Raw genomic sequence first — 15,747 nt, forward strand, 5'->3', positions numbered from 1 at the left:
AAGGTGGAAGAAAAGACAACAGTGAGTGCCACTTATGTCTTAGGAGCCCAGACTACAGCAGTCTCATTACTGTCTCCTGGACCTACCTTATTGGTGGGTGACATCATTGTTGGTGTCAGACAGCCTAGCAATCACTGCTGCCATGGCTACCTGTGTGGGACCGACTTAGCAGGCCAGGGTGCCCTCACCAGCCACTGGCTGGAGCAAACAAGGAAAAGGAAAATGTTCCGTTTTGGCATATAGCAAAACACCTACCCTCCAAAGACCCCCTGCAGAGCTCCGCACTCGCCGCACAGACTCTCCGCACCGCGCACCAGGCACACCGCAGAAACCATAAATTTGCCTTTAGTCACTCAGTGGTGTTTGGACGTTTGCTATTCAAAATGTCTTTCGTGGTTCGAGCCTTGTCCAAGTGCAGGCACCTCATCCCAAAAGCAAGAGAAACATGAAAGCACTGGAGTGAGTCAGCAGGCGAAAGTGAGATTGAGCACATCATTATTGCCGCGACGCCTTGGTCCTCATCTGAGTGGTTTCACTTCAAGGATGACTCAAGTGTTGCCCAGATCTAGGCCAAGTGACAATAATGTAGCATGATGGACGCTTTAAATTTGATCTCTTAATCAACCCTTGCTTTGTCCCTGTATTTCATCATTGCTAAAAAGAACTATGTGGTCACAAAAAATTCAATGTGTTTTTTTTTCTTCCTTTTGTAGGAAGAAGTGTTTGGAGGATTTGGAACAGTCACTGAGCACAAAAGAATACAGAGCCCTTCAACGGCCTCTTCAGGTAGAGTTTCTTAACCTTCATATTTTTACTTTAAATTATAAGCCTGATAATGCTCAAATATGGGAAACATTAAACATGTTGTTGTTTGTCATAGCCTCATTGATGTATATCAGAGCTTTAAGACTTGCAGTATGTGTATATAACTTGGAACACACAATACATGCTTACAGGCTGCGGGTTACATTGGAACATTTTGCTCTGCTTTCATCCTATGATAAATATTAATATATTTTCACTTGGCTTTTCTCTGAACCATTGGGGACCTCACTGTAGACTTACATGCTTAGGAGATGTCTGACTGTTTTTAATGGAGTCTCTGCGCCTATAGAAGTTGTCTGTATCTGACGATTCCTTGCTGATTGAATGCCCTCTGTGTTATCAGCAGGTCCCCCCATACAGGAGAAGAAGCCCAGAGGCCGTCCCCCACGGGCCCTGACTGCCCAGAAAGCCGCTGCGGGTCTCCTCCCCCCCTCCTCCCTTGCCTCCCCCACCCAGGGGAAATCAGAGGGCCCTGAACGGCCGGCTGAGAAGGTCAAACGGCTGCCTGGGAGGCCGCCTGGCTCTGGGGAGAAGAGGAGAGGTCGTCCCCCAGCCTCAAGTAGCCAGAAAGCTTGGCATACAGGCAGCCATGCAGCAGGGGAGGACAGCAGGCAGGCTGGGTCTGAGCTGGGTATGGACACAGAGGAGGAGAAGGACAGAAAGGGTGCCAAGAGGACACCGTTGGGCTCTGCTCAGCAGCAGGACACTGAGGCCAAGCTGCCCAAAGGTGGGCGGGGCGAATCCAAAGTTACCAAGCTGAAGCGTCTGAGAGAAGTCAAACTTGACCCTCTCAAGTCACGCCTCAAGACCTTGCCTGGTGTACCCCGACGCAGACGTGGACGACCGCCATCCGCTGAGCGGCTCAAAGCTGAGGCGGCCGCTGCTGCTGCTGCTGCTGCCGCTGCTGCTGCTGCTGCCCAGCTGTCTACCTCCTCTGAATCTGGGGAAGGGAAACACAAGGCCTTCAGGGTCAGAGGGGACAGAGGCTCAGACCCACACACTCCTCAGCAGCCCATGCTCAGGAATGTGGACGGTGCTGAGCTCCAGGACTCTTCCAGTCCCCCTGCCTCCCCATCTCCCTCCAAGCTGGGCAGGCCACTTGGTCTCAGGCAAAGCCCTCGACACATAAAGCCTGTCAGAATTGTCCCCCCTTCTAAGCGCACTGATGCAACCATCGCCAAGCAGCTGCTGCAGCGTGCTAAGAAAGGAGCACAGAAAAAGAAGCTACTGGAGAAAGAAGCGGTAGCCATCGGAGGGAGTGGGGCAGGGGCCATTGAGGCTGGCATCAGGAGGAGAAGGAGGACCCAGCTGAAGAACATCAGACAGTTCATCATGCCCGTGGTCAGCACAGTTTCCCTTCGCATCATCAAAACCCCCAAGCGCTTTATCGAAGATGAGGGTAGCTTTGGAACCCCGCCACCCCACATGAAGATGGCACGGTTAGAAACAACCCCTTCGTCTGTCTCCACATCTGTCCAACCCACCTCCACCACTGCCTCCTCCTCCCCCTCTCCTGTCCTGGTCTCCTCCACAGCTGCTGTTACTAGCACTGGGACCACTGCTCCGATCGACTCCCTCCCTCCTCCTCCACCCCCTGCCCCTATCCCCAGTGTTCCCTCAACAGCTGCTAGTCTGCTCAACAGCAACAACGCCGCCAATGGGCGATTCAGCAGTAGCGCGGCCTCCTGTGGCTCGAGCGCCCTGTCGCAGCACTCCTCCCAGCTCTCCTCCGCAGAGTCTTCCAGATCCAGCAGCCCCAGCTTGGATGACTCATCATGCGACTCCCAGGCTTCAGAGGCCACACAGGCCCTTTCAGAGCCAGAGGACCACTCCCCGTCCTCCCAGGGAGAGAGGGAGGCCAACCTGCTGCACAGCTCACGGCCCCCCTCCCCTCCCTCTGAGCCGGAGCCAGAGCATGTGGTGTTGGTAGAAAGGGGCCGACGAGGCCGTAGAGGGCAGGGAGTGGGCCGGGGAGGTCTCAGCCAGAGGGGGAGAGGGACTCTGACCACTGGGGGCAAGAAGCCCATCATCAGCCCAGCAACGGGAGTGCTGATGTCCTCCTCTACCCTCGTAAGTTCCCAGCAAGCTTCATCCACAGCCTCCTCCTCTTCTTCCCCTCCACCTCCCCCTCTCCTCACCCCTCCACAGCCTCCCCAGTCATCTTCCTCCAATGCGGCTGCTGTCAATGAGCACCACTCCCAGTCGCCCTGGATCATGCCTCACCCCATCACTCCTTTCCTCTCCGGACCCTCAGTGCTTTCCAGCTTGCAGGACAAACGCAACCGCTCCATCCTGAGAGAGCCCACCTTCCGTTGGACGTCTCTGTCCCGTACCGAACAGCAGTACTTCTCCTCTGCTAAATACGCCAAGGAGGGCCTCATCCGCAAGCCCGTATTTGACAACTTCCGTCCTCCCCCTCTCACAGCTGAAGACGTGGGGCTGATGCCCCAAGGTGCCAGTGGAGGAGGGGGAGCTGCTCCAGTTGCGTTCACTGCACCAGGCAGTGGAGCAGGAACAGGGACTCGTCTGTTTGCCCCTCTACATCACCACCCCCACCACCAACATCCCTCCTCATCCCGCTTTGAAGCACCACTCCAGAAGCGCAGCCCGCTGCTTCGTGCTCCACGCTTTACACCCAGTGAGGCCCACTCTCGGATCTTTGAGTCTGTCATCCTGCAGTCATCTTCTGGAAGCAGCCCAGGCTCTCTCTCCCCTCACCAGTCCTCCTCTAGCTCTAGTAAAGCCTTCCGGCGCAAGATAAAGCGGGCCTTGGGCACCCTACGTGGCCAACCACGGTCTCCCTCCCACTCAATGACCAGACGCAGCAGCCAAATAGGAGGCCAGATGTGTGTGGGGAAAGGCTCCTCTGAACTATCCGTGCTAACAAGCTCTGTCTCCAGTAGTAACCCCAGCTCTTTGCCAGGGGTGTCAGCCAGTCCACTAGCCACTAGTGCCTTAACTCCTGCTTTCAGCACCTTCTCCACTCAAACCCTTGGCCTGGCCTCTGACAGCAGGAGAGGAGCTGCCGGAAATCCGGCTTCTTCATCCACTACATCCTCCTCTTCTTCCCAACTGTTCCCTCTCTTCCCTTCCAGTGCCCAGGAGACGGGGCGAGGTGCCGGGAAAGGAGGGAGAGAGAGAAGCACGTCAACTTCCCAGGAATCGGCTCCAAAGGAAAAAGAAAGGGATTCTGAAAAAAGCCGAGAGAAAGAGAAGGAGAATAAGAGAGAAGGGAGGAAGGAGTGGGAGAAAAGAAGTAAGGTTTCTACACCGGACGGCTCTCCTAATGCAGCTTCCAGCCTCTTTACTGTGGATGGGAGGGACACGGAAGATGCTCTGGTATCCCTTGCTCCTAAAAAGGCTCCAGGGAGAAAGAAATTGACGTCAGTTGACTCTGACACTGCTTCTACAGAGAGGGGTGGGCTCCATTCCACTGCTCCCCAGTCCTTTACTAAAGGACGCATACATAAGAAAGGGAGACCCTCAGAAAAGGGAGCAGAGATGGAGGATGGGGAGAAGGACAGAGAGAAACAAAGTGCCCCTAGCCAGCAGACAGCAGGCCTTCCAGGGCAGCCAGGCAGACAACAGCTCCCTGCCCCTTCTCTTGGATCCATGTTGGCACATGCAGAGAAACATGCAGAGAAACAGCCTGTGACCGACAAGCGGGTAGTTGGCTTACTGAAGAAGGCCAAAGCCCAGCTGTTCAAGATAGAGAAGAGCAAGTCGCTGAAGACTCCAGACCAGCCGAAGGTCCAGGTCAGTTCTCCTGTTACTCTCCTGCCTTCAGTTATTCTGTCTTCCTAAACAAAAAGCTTCTCTGTTTCTCTCATCCTCATCATATATCCATAAGCAACGGCCATTGACATGATTCTATGAATTTACTATAAATAGGAATGCATGTTTGTACTCAAACTGAAACTTGATAATAGGAAAGTCCCACAGAGGGTGCTTTTTAAGGGGAATTCTGTCAGCTTCATACATTATGCAGAAAGCAACCGTGGCAGTACTTTTGAAAGTATTTTCCTTTTAGCAGAATACACTCTTGTGTTCTGAAAAAAACTGTAAATCCTAAGATGGTATGGTTATGAAGTCATTGTATGTGTAATGGGGTTTGTTTGGTTCAGTGAAACATTCACAACAAATTAAATGAGCATTTTAATAATATATGAGAGAAAATATACTACGCAACATCCAAAATGTCAACTTCTTGTGGTGTACATACAATGTGGTTGTGTGTGTTTATGTGTGTGTGTGTATGGAGGGGGGGGCTTTGTAGCTCTTTGGTCATGAACATGACCAAAGAGAACATGTTCTTAAGCATTTATTTAACTTTCTGTGGTGATGTTTGCTTGTGAGCAGGGTCAGGAGAGTGACTCGTCAGAGACATCAGTCCGTGGTCCACGCATCAAGCATGTATGTCGTCGTGCAGCTGTGGCCCTGGGCCGTAACCGGGCAGTGTTCCCTGACGACATGCCCACACTCAGTGCCTTGCCCTGGGAGGAGAGAGAGAAGATCCTATCTTCCATGGGGAATGATGGTGAGGCACACTCAACTTATGTCTTCTTTTGCCGCTTTTCCACCGCATGGTACCGGCTCAACTCGCCTCGCCTCGACTCAGCTCTACTCGCTTTTGGTAGTACCACTTGGTACTACCAAAAGCGCCTGGTCGCCATAGCGATCAACGCGATCTGGATCCTTTCGTCAGCAACCAAACAGAGGAACGTCTGCACCTCCTCATTTGACCACGGCGTGGTTTTGCGGGTTGCCATTAAATTAAAATTAAGTTAAGTTAAAAAATTGCGGCCGCTACAGTAGCTTGGCTATTTAAATATGGCGGGTTTGTGCAGGATGTCCCGTGTCGCGCAATGATGACGATTCTCTCAGACCAATCGGTAGTCTGCAGTGTTTTCACGTCACCTTTTGGTATCGCCTCAGCTTGCTTGGAACCTCGACGGAGGTGCTGCCAAAAAAAGTACCAGGTACCAGGTAATATGGTACCTGGTACCTGGTACTTGCCCAATGGAAAACCAAAAAAGTAGAGTCGAGTCGAGTTGAGCTGGTACCATGCGTGTGTATTAACACCTCAGGGTTTGGCTGTTAGGATTTTTATCTGCCTCTCCCAGGTGGAGAGGTAGATAAAAAACATAATTGATTTAATCAGAAATGGACAGAATTGACCAATGTTAGCAGGATAGGCCAGTAGGCCAGAGTCCTACTTGTGCCCTGTGAAAAATGAAAATGATATTTTCTTCATGCATCTAAATCATTCACTACTCTAAAATGTATGATATTGACAGCACAAACTGTCAATATATATTTATATGTCATAAATTGGCCCTAGAAGAAAGCTAACTGGAGTGCTTTGGGCATTCAAAAAACCTCAAGTGCTCTTGGATAGGGGTAAAGTACTTCAATGAAAAAAATGGGAAATTGATCCCAGACCAGGCACTCATGAAGGTTTTAACTTTCAAAAGCCTTACACTTGAGTGTTCATGCATGAGCCCCTCATAATGAACTGAGACAAGCTTTTCTGTAAATGCAACCAGCAGTATCATGGAGAAAAACACAAAACAAGAACCAGAGGGAAAATTTGTGAAGCTGGTAAAGCTTACCACACATTAACCTGATTAACACAAGTTTTACCCATCTAGATCGGAGGCTAGGTTGGGGCAAAAGATTGGTCAGCAAAGATTATCTGGTGTGACGGGTTTACAGATTCAATCTTAACCACACTGATCAACTCGCAGACTGATCTGAGGCGAACATGTTTGATTTTTATGACTCAACATCTGTGCGGGTCCTGAACAAGTTCTGTGATGTGTTGGGATGACTGATTCATTCCAATAGCAGACACCACTAATAGCCAATGAAAGCTGAGTTTACTGTGAGGTGGCAACGAAGCAAGATGAGTTTGGCTGTCGTTGTTTTCGTTGGTGTTATGTATGAACATGTGAATTCCTGTGAGATCAGAGGACCTGATGTCAGTGATGTATCAGGAGTTAGCAGGATAATCTCAGTTATATTGTTATGTGTGTGATACACCATCCTTGCCTAGTCGTTTTGAGCATGTTTACGACTGAGAGACAAAAACCTACCCGCTTTGCCAATGTACAGGCTAGGTGCTGCTGGTTCCTGTCATGGGCCTCGAGTGTGTGTTTGTGGTAATTGTGGGTGCCATTAAAAATTGAGCCAGGTCAATTTGCCTTATTAAAAATTGCCAACAAACGTTAATGTTACAAAACATTGAATCATCAACCCAAGGAAACTGTTGCTTTCACAACAGATGCACTGATCGAGCCAGTGTTAGGTTGGCCCTCATTATTGAACCCTGGTCAGTCAAATCAGTACTGCGCTACTGTGTGTCTGTATTGATTACATACAGTAATACCATGACCGGTGTTTCTCTTCTTACAGACAAGTCATCAGTGGCAGGCTCCGAGGAGGCGGAGCCCCAATCCCCTCCGATAAAGCCACGGGAGACACGGCATAAGGCCATTCAAGAAGCCCCTCCCAAGAAGGGCCGTCGGTCACGGCGCTGTGGCCAGTGCTCAGGCTGCCAGGTTCCGGAAGATTGTGGCGTATGTACCAACTGTCTGGACAAGCCCAAATTCGGAGGACGCAACATCAAAAAGCAGTGCTGCAAGTGAGTCATAGTTATTTATGTTTATTTAAGTTTTTTGTCACAGATTGATAACTCTCGTTCTTAAATAGTCTTAAATTGCATTTTTTATAACCCTAAATTTCAGTTTGAATGGAATGGATTTTTTGGAAGGTGTTGGTAATGAATGCGTGTTCAGAATAAAAGGGGTGTATTACCAGACAGTGAATGTTTTGGCTGTTTTGACTGTCTGTGTCTGTCACCGTCTACAGGATAAGGAAGTGTCAGAACTTGCAGTGGATGCCCTCAAAGATGTTTCTCCAGAAGCAAGGCAAAGGCAAGAAGGACAAGAAGAAGAACAAGCTGTCGGAGAAGAAGGAGGGCCTCAATCCTGTCAAGGGACCAAACTCCGAGTCTGGCGTCAAACCTACTCCTGCACCACCAAAGGAGGAGCCTCCCCGCAAGAAGAGCGACACTCCTCCTTTAAAGCCGGGAGAGGAGAAGTTGAGACAGCAGCAATCATCACAGCAGTCATCTCCGGCCCTTACATCCTCCCCTGCCCCAAATGAACCCCCTCAGGCCCCCAGCACAGTCGCAGCCCAGGCCCAGTCCCCGGCCCTGACACCAGACCCCAAACAGCTCTCGGCCCCAAGTGGCGTCACCAGTAGGAAGGGACACAAACCGCAGCAACCCCCTCCTCCCTCCTCCTCCTCCTCCTCCTCCTTTTCCACCTCCTCCTCTTCTTCATCCTCATCATCATCTTCCTCCTCATCATCTTCAGCCCAGAATTCCCCCTCCCCGTCTACACAGTCTCATCAACCATCCCAACAGCAGCAACGGCCACCGACCAGTCAGGCCCCTCCAAAAAAGGATGCCGCTCCCAAGATTCCACCAAGCGAACCCAAGAAGAAGCCCCAGCAGCAGTCATCGCAACAGCAGAGCTCAGCTACAACCTCTCCTGATACAGGTCAGACACTCAATCAAAGTTGCAATTTTTTTTTCTTATAAGAATCTCATTGAAGCATCAGGCTGAAAGTTATATTAAATGTATAGTTTGTACATAAACCACCTGTTTGTGAATGTTGTATCAACTGTCTTTTCAGCCCTTGAATTAAAACAGCTGAAGAAGCCCACTCCTCGCTCTCTTCCTCCACCTCCTAAACAGAGACCAAAAGACAAGGTAAGAACAAATCACTGTGCTTAGTTTTTTTCCAAATCCTTTATATCTGTTGAGATCTATCTGTTCAGAATGCAAGAGAACTCTGGAAGGTTCCATGGTCATTTTTGTTTGTGAATCACATGCCTCCTCTCAAATTTGTAGTACCTGAAATGTTAATATTATTCATAACATTTACGTAATATTGACACATGAAAACAGGGTGCAATGAACGGACAGTGCGTTCTAAACAGATTCCAGATTCTATCTGGAGCTGATTAAAGGCTTGCGTGCAATCTTTCGGATATTCCGTGTCTTGAAAGATTTTAGTTGTTGTTCTGCCCAATCTGCCTTTTTACTGAGGGGAATCCAAATATGTTCCAAATATCTCTAGGAGGACCGGTAATCTCCTCATCAGTCTTGAGTGTTTTCGGCCATGATGCCGCTATCAAGCATGTGTGTGCTAAATCAAACTAGCAGGCAGGAAGATATCGCGAGAGCGACAGAGAATGAGAGTCTATGGAGCCAGTGATGCATTCAGTTCAATTGGCTGTACATAAATAAATAAAATAAATGAGAACGTGTTTTTGGCGCATTTGACAGGCAGGTTAGGGTTTTGACATTCGGCTGAAATTCAAATATTGAAATTGGTTCTGACAGCCTTTACTATTTATCATGGAGCATAGAAGTTTATTACTGACTGTTATTGGCCTTCCTTGTCCAACCTTAGACTAATTAGTCACTTTTATCTATAAGGCCATTGTGGGTCTGCTTGTCCTTGCTCACTGCATAGATCATGTATAATCTCCAATTCTCCCCTTCTTTTGTCTCTCCACTCTCCTCTGTCCTCTGGAAAACATGAGAAGCCACTGGCCACTAAACCCCCCAGCAGCAGTACTTTAAACTGGCTGAGCACTCCCTCGATTGGGGGCCAGGCGAAGCCCAGAGCGCCCTGCGACGGAGTGCATCGTATCAGAGTGGATTTCAAGAGGGACCATGATGTGGAGAAGGTGTGGGAGGCTGGCGGCCTCAGCCTGCTCACCTCTGTGCCTGTCACACCCAGGGTGCTCTGCTTCCTGTGTGCCAGCAGTGGAAATGTTGAGGTAAAAAAAAACGCATCTTCTCTTGGTCATTCTCTTTTAAGCTCTTTTTCTTTTGCTCTTTCATGTTTTTCTTTACTGCGTCTTTATTTTGCACTTTCTTTTGCTCGTTCTTTCCTTTCTTTTCTCACTCACTCTAAAAACTATAGACTGCAATTTGAGCAGTAGGTAAAAATGGGTCTTACTCAACAGTCTGATGACTTCTGGCTCACACATATGCTTGTGCTCATATAAGCCCTCAAGTTCCCATTTACCAGCCAATTAGAGTTAAGCACTCTGGAGGTCTACAGTAATATAGTTAGTGTACTCAAAGCTCTCGTTAAACCCGTACTTAACAGTCTGTCTTTCTCTCTCTCTCTCTCCTCCTGTTCGTCTACCTGTTACTTTCGCCCTCTCTCTCTCTTTCTCTCTCTCTCTCTAGTTTGTCTTCTGCCAGGTATGCTGTGAACCGTTCCATCTCTTCTGCCTGGGGGAGACGGAGCGCCCCCTCCAGGAGCAGTGGGAGAACTGGTGTTGTCGACGATGCCGATTCTGCCAGGCCTGTGGGCGCCAGCACCAGAAAACGAAAGTAAGCCGATCAGTGGAGTTCTGTTCATTTTTAAAGCTGGACACAAATGAAGCTTAGTCCTAGAGTTACAACGTCTAAAGGCTGGAGGATCTTCCCTAGAAAGAAGCTTTCAGTGCCAGCAGACAGCACTTAATCAGCTTCTTGGATTCCTGCCCTGATTTCATTCATTAACCCAAGTCCTGTGTACAGTTTCACTGTAGACAGAGAGCCTCCTATGGTTTTAATCTTAGGATTATGTACAAATACAGTTTGTCGATCCAACCCTTAGTAATGAAGCCTGTTACATTGTTTTGTCCTGTTGGTACATGTATAATAGTATTGTATTGATTTGTTCGTTATTGCTTCTTAGAACTCACGCAGCAGAAGATCTGAATGCCAAGCAAATGGATTCCTTGTAAACGATTCTATGAAACAAATCCTTAGTTAAACGGGCATTAAGTAATTTATGACTTTTATTGGCCTCTATCAGCGACCAAGGAATTGCAGCAACATCAACAAGTCTCTGGCACTCTCAGGTTCAATAACACAGTACGGGTTGGAGAGTGAGTTTTTAGAAAGCCAGAAATCTCAGCATTTTCTCACAATTACTCTGGTGAAGTAATTGTTGAGTCATTGGTATTGATCAACAACCATGTCAAACTCCCGCAGATATATTATGGTCATTTTGTGCTATGGGACAGTAAAAATCTTACTTAATGCACCTTTAACATTCTTTGATGACAGCTTTGTTAAGGATTTTTTTCATTACCAAACAAATAATGAATGAAGGTCTCATGAAACGGTGCATTTCAGCACCGTTTCATTCTTCATTTACTTATAGGTGATATTTTAATTTGGCAAATGGCTCTTGCTTAGCGATATGAAAAATAAATGCTGCAGTCCAACTGTCCTTCTCATAAATTACGCCTCTGCCTGGGCTAAATGTTTGACCCAAAGACACAGGAGAAACTTGACTGCAGTGGCTGTCAACAAACCCATGCCAAGGACGGCTCTTATTGTCGTTGCATCGTAATCATGCCTTTGATGTGCATCCATTCATGATGAAGCCCACTGTAAATGAACTATTTTCTTCCATGTTGAAACTGAGGGGAAGACACTAGATTGGTTGTGTGTCTGCCTGTCGCATGTAATATCTCAAACACACTGATCGGATTTTGGCAAAACATGCGGAATGATGCATCTCACCCCTGCATTCTAGCATTTTCAAAATTACATTGATTGGTCCATGGTGGGTGCTACAGTTATCGGTCAAAACAATCTGACACGTTTGTTACTGATTGGTCGTGAAGGGGACTGCATTGATCGTGGGGGACAACATGTTTACTGTTGATATTTAATGATCTCATCTCACTTTCTGGCCTCTCTCACTGTAGCAGCAGCTGCTAGAGTGCGATAAGTGCCGTAACAGCTATCACCCGGAGTGCCTGGGTCCCAACCACCCTACCAGACCCACCAAGAAGAAGAGAGTCTGGGTATGGATACACACCATTCTTCCTTTAGTCACATTTGCACAGCTGCCTGACCAAACTTTAGCATTATGCTCACACATTTTTCTTTCCTGCCTCTTCATGCTCACACATTTTTTCCAGCTCTTTCACCACAGTGCTAGCTACATTCATGCTATCCTCTCACACTCACTATGAAAACATTTTACTCCTGTTGTAGAGTGTCACTTTCACATGATTCTCACTCTGTACACAACTGCCTGCAAGTTTCACAGTGTCTGTCATGTCGTCACCAACTTGTTGTGTGTTCTTTCTCATTCTCCAGGTTTGCACCAAGTGTGTGCGCTGTAAGAGTTGTGGTGCCACTAAACCAGGGAAGTCCTGGGACGCCCAGTGGTCACATGACTTCTCCATGTGTCATGACTGTGCCAAACTCTTTGCTAAAGGTGAATGGCCAGCATCTATTCACTGATGTGGATGAAGTAGATCTACTCCACTGTCATTCTTTCTGGGATGAAAGAGGACAGATTATTTAAAACTGTGGCCAGTACTGTATAGATTTGTACCAGAAAAACTGTTGATGGTTGGTGAGCTACTCCATCAGCCACTTAAGCAAGTTGACAACCGCTATGAGGGCAAATATTTGAATCCAACCACAACTGTGGCAAGTGGACTAAAGGTTTCTCACTTCACATTACCATCTTCTCTCTCAGGGAACTTCTGCCCACTGTGTGATAAGTGCTATGATGATGATGACTACGACAGCAAGATGATGCAGTGCGGCCGCTGCGACCATTGGGTTCATGCCAAGTGTGAGAACCTGACAGGTTAGTAGGACCCTCACAAAGATCATATTGCAAGATTATTTTTTCCACAAGTTAAGAACTGGTATTTAACAGAACTTGTTGCACTTGTCATCTCAGTTGTCATTGTTTAGGCTGCTGACTGGCAGGCTGTCCTGTGCCTCTTGTCATATTTTCCATCTTGATGAGACGTTGGAAGATGATAAACCTAATAATGGGCTCAATAATGACCTGTCATCTATCGCTGTCTCCTAGATGAAATGTACGAGCTGCTGTCAAAGCTGCCAGAGAGCGTCGCCTACACTTGCACCAACTGTACAGAGTGTCATCCGGCCGAGTGGAGAACAGCCTTGGAGAGGGAGCTGCAGGGCTGCGTTCGCCACATCCTCACCGCATTGCTCAACTCACGCACCTCCACACACCTGTTGCGCTACAGACAGGTGAGATACACATACCATCTGTAACTCTACTCAGCAGTGGCCCTTGAGTTGTTTTTGTTTTGTTTCCACAACCCTGTTATGTTCCCAGTTATCGTTTTAGTGCAAGTTGCAGTGTTTCTTTGCCAACTTATCATATTGAAAACATGAATTCTGGTGGCTCAGTGGTGTACAATGTAAAAACAATGTCTTGGGTTCAAATCCAGTCCTGATCCCTTGTCGCATGTCATTGGCCTCTCTCTCCCGATCTTTCTTCTCTCTCTCTCTCAACTTTGTCTAACAAAGGCAAAAGTGCCAAAAATAATCTTTAAAAAAACAACAACAAAAAAAACATTCATTCTAAACATTATGAGTACTTTAAGATTTATATTATTACATCATTATTAGATTTTCATTTCTACTTTTAGCAGTGGTGTTCATTTTCTTCTATGGTATGACTTAGGGCAAACATTGATACACAGACACACACACACACGCTCTCATTCAAAGACAAACCCTCATGTTCATCTAATTCTATTGAAGAAAATCTACTAAGCATTCGTACACATCTTACACAAAGTAAGATAGCATGCTACCCACACTCAAATTGTAGAAATTTCTTGTAGATGTGGGGGCAATTTTTTAGACCCGGTGGTTTGTCCTTAGGCCCATTCAAGGATCAGCAGTTTGAGAATGGCTCTCATTTGGATATTTATATCATGATATATGGACAGTTGTGCTGTAATTTCAATTAAATTAAAATTCCAGATGATGGATTTTCATTGTATTTACAATTTTTAGCTGTGGGAGCAATTTTCCAGCTGTCGGTGACAAACACAGCTAAATTAATGTAATGGACATTGCTTTAGTCAATGCTTAACTCTCTGGCTTTGGGTCAGGCGGTGAAGCCTCCAGAATTGAACCCAGAGACAGAGGAAAGTCTCCCATCCCGCCGCTCCCCTGAAGGTCCAGACCCTCCAGTCCTGACTGAAGTCACCCCCTCACCTCCCAACGACTCCCCTCCAGACCTGGAGTCTGTTGAGAAAAAGATGGATCAAGGCCGCTACAAGTCAGTGGTGAGTATGCGTTCTGTTGCCCTGCAGCTCTTCTGATGCGTCCCAGACAAAGGCAGTTAATGTGGTGGTGAACATTGCCCCTACATCTGAGAGAAAGTGTGTTTGCCTAATGATTCAAATTCAGAGGGGTGAGGGTTGATTCAGGTGCCAACTAAAATCTACATCACTTGGCTAGATCACAAGCTTTTGCTTTCAGAGTTCAAGTCAATTAGTAGAGATAAACAACCATAGCTGTAAATATAGTCTTTTTAAATATTTTTTAGGCATTTTTTTGTAGTGTAATTTAATATTCTATGCATCCTCAATTTGTGATTCTGCAGTTGGGCTTATGTTGCATAATGTTAAATTAACGTTAAATTAACACCTGAGTAAAGAATAGTACAGGAGATAGGGAAACTGCAGGAAGACATGGATTTAGGATAAGAGACTGAGAATTATAGAAAGTGCAAGGGAAGGAAGATGGTGAGGGGCACAGAAAGGGCACTGTGACACTCCTTCAGCATGAGTTTACTGCCAGCAGACAAGGAGAGAGGAAGTCTGAGAAGGAGGGCACTGTGTCATACTGTGTGTGTGTGTGTGTGTCCATTAATTTCTCTCCCAGCTGGAGTTCAGTGATGATATAGTGCGGATAATTCAGACGGCTATCAACAGTGACGGTGGGCAGCCTGAGAGCAGGAAGGCCAACAGCATGGTCAAGTCTTTCTTCATCCGGGTAAGAACCACAAATCAATGCTGGATCATATTAGTTCTTACAGCACCATTGTAAACACATTTAATATGCAGCTCACAAGTACTCACAAATTCCAGAATGACAATAATACACTTGGTTTCAGTCAGTAGTTGTGTCATATCAGACTGTTTGCTTTTTGCTTAAGAGGTTTACTGATGATCTCTGACACACACACTCACACACACAAACACACAGACACACACACAGACACGTTTGACATACTTGATATACTTGGGTTAAGTATCTTGCTCAAAGTATAGTCACACAGAGAATCAAACTAGGGCCCTCTCGATGAGCCATAACCTCACTAACCTCCATCATTTCCCAAATGCAGGTCTATACTAGTATTTTCTATATTAGTATGCTTATGTGTGACCTTGATCTGATGTTTTCTGTTTCAGCAAATGGAGCGACTCTTCCCATGGTTCAAAGTCAGAGAGTCCAGGTTCTGGGAATCGCAAAAACTCCCTGCCAAGTGAGTGTCAGCTGCACCACAGTCATTACAAGAGATTATACAGATTACATAATATGCAGTATATAATATCCAACTGTTGCTGGTATCAGTAAAATAATCCAATCCCTCTGAACAAGGTATTACAATTACGTAAGCCATCATTTGTCTTTATTAGGTACTTCCAAATTACTTTTATAATGTTATGATGTGATTTTTTGATGCATTTTGTGAAAACCAATTTACTGCAACTTGCATATATGCACATTTTTCAAAACAAAGTTGCAGAATGCTTTGCAGAGACAAGGAAGTAAAACAGGTAGTAAAATCAGGCAAAAGCACAGGACACAAAAACAAAAATAAAAGCCAAAAATAATTCAAAGCCAATAAAAGTCAACAAACCTCAAAACGATGAGATCAAAGCTGAATAAAATCATAGCCAAAGACTATAGAAAAGAAATGAGAGCAGTAAAAACCACAACAGGAGAGTGAGATAAAACAATCATTAAAAAAACAAAAAAGTTTTCAGCAGGGATTTAAAAGATGGCACAGGCTCCGCAGGCTGTTCCAAAGTATAGC

General features: G+C 46.6%; 1 protein-coding gene across 3 annotated transcripts in view; it reads left to right on the forward strand.

The window, feature by feature from the left end:
• The window catches only part of kmt2a (lysine (K)-specific methyltransferase 2A), a 51,411-nt gene that overhangs the window by 12,443 nt on the left and 23,221 nt on the right, over window positions 1-15,747 (forward strand). For 2 of the 3 annotated variants that reach the window (XM_071520532.1, XM_071520534.1), the window contains exons 2-16: window positions 714-786; window positions 1,169-4,581; window positions 5,185-5,362; window positions 7,240-7,468; window positions 7,696-8,390; window positions 8,527-8,603; window positions 9,446-9,682; window positions 10,101-10,247; window positions 11,621-11,719; window positions 12,018-12,138; window positions 12,406-12,519; window positions 12,751-12,935; window positions 13,811-13,987; window positions 14,589-14,699; window positions 15,119-15,192. In XM_071520532.1, coding sequence (XP_071376633.1) covers window positions 714-786; window positions 1,169-4,581; window positions 5,185-5,362; window positions 7,240-7,468; window positions 7,696-8,390; window positions 8,527-8,603; window positions 9,446-9,682; window positions 10,101-10,247; window positions 11,621-11,719; window positions 12,018-12,138; window positions 12,406-12,519; window positions 12,751-12,935; window positions 13,811-13,987; window positions 14,589-14,699; window positions 15,119-15,192 — 5,930 coding nt within the window. The remainder of the gene's footprint in view (window positions 1-713; window positions 787-1,168; window positions 4,582-5,184; window positions 5,363-7,239; window positions 7,469-7,695; window positions 8,391-8,526; window positions 8,604-9,445; window positions 9,683-10,100; window positions 10,248-11,620; window positions 11,720-12,017; window positions 12,139-12,405; window positions 12,520-12,750; window positions 12,936-13,810; window positions 13,988-14,588; window positions 14,700-15,118; window positions 15,193-15,747) is intronic. The other variant, XM_071520533.1, reaches the window with a different exon arrangement.

Source organism: Centroberyx affinis, unplaced genomic scaffold (genome assembly GCF_046629955.1).
Source record: "Centroberyx affinis isolate AG114_WGS23_722 - 3 ecotype Tasmania unplaced genomic scaffold, CSIRO-AGI_Caff_v1 ptg000807l_1, whole genome shotgun sequence".
NCBI lineage: Eukaryota > Metazoa > Chordata > Actinopteri > Beryciformes > Berycidae > Centroberyx > Centroberyx affinis.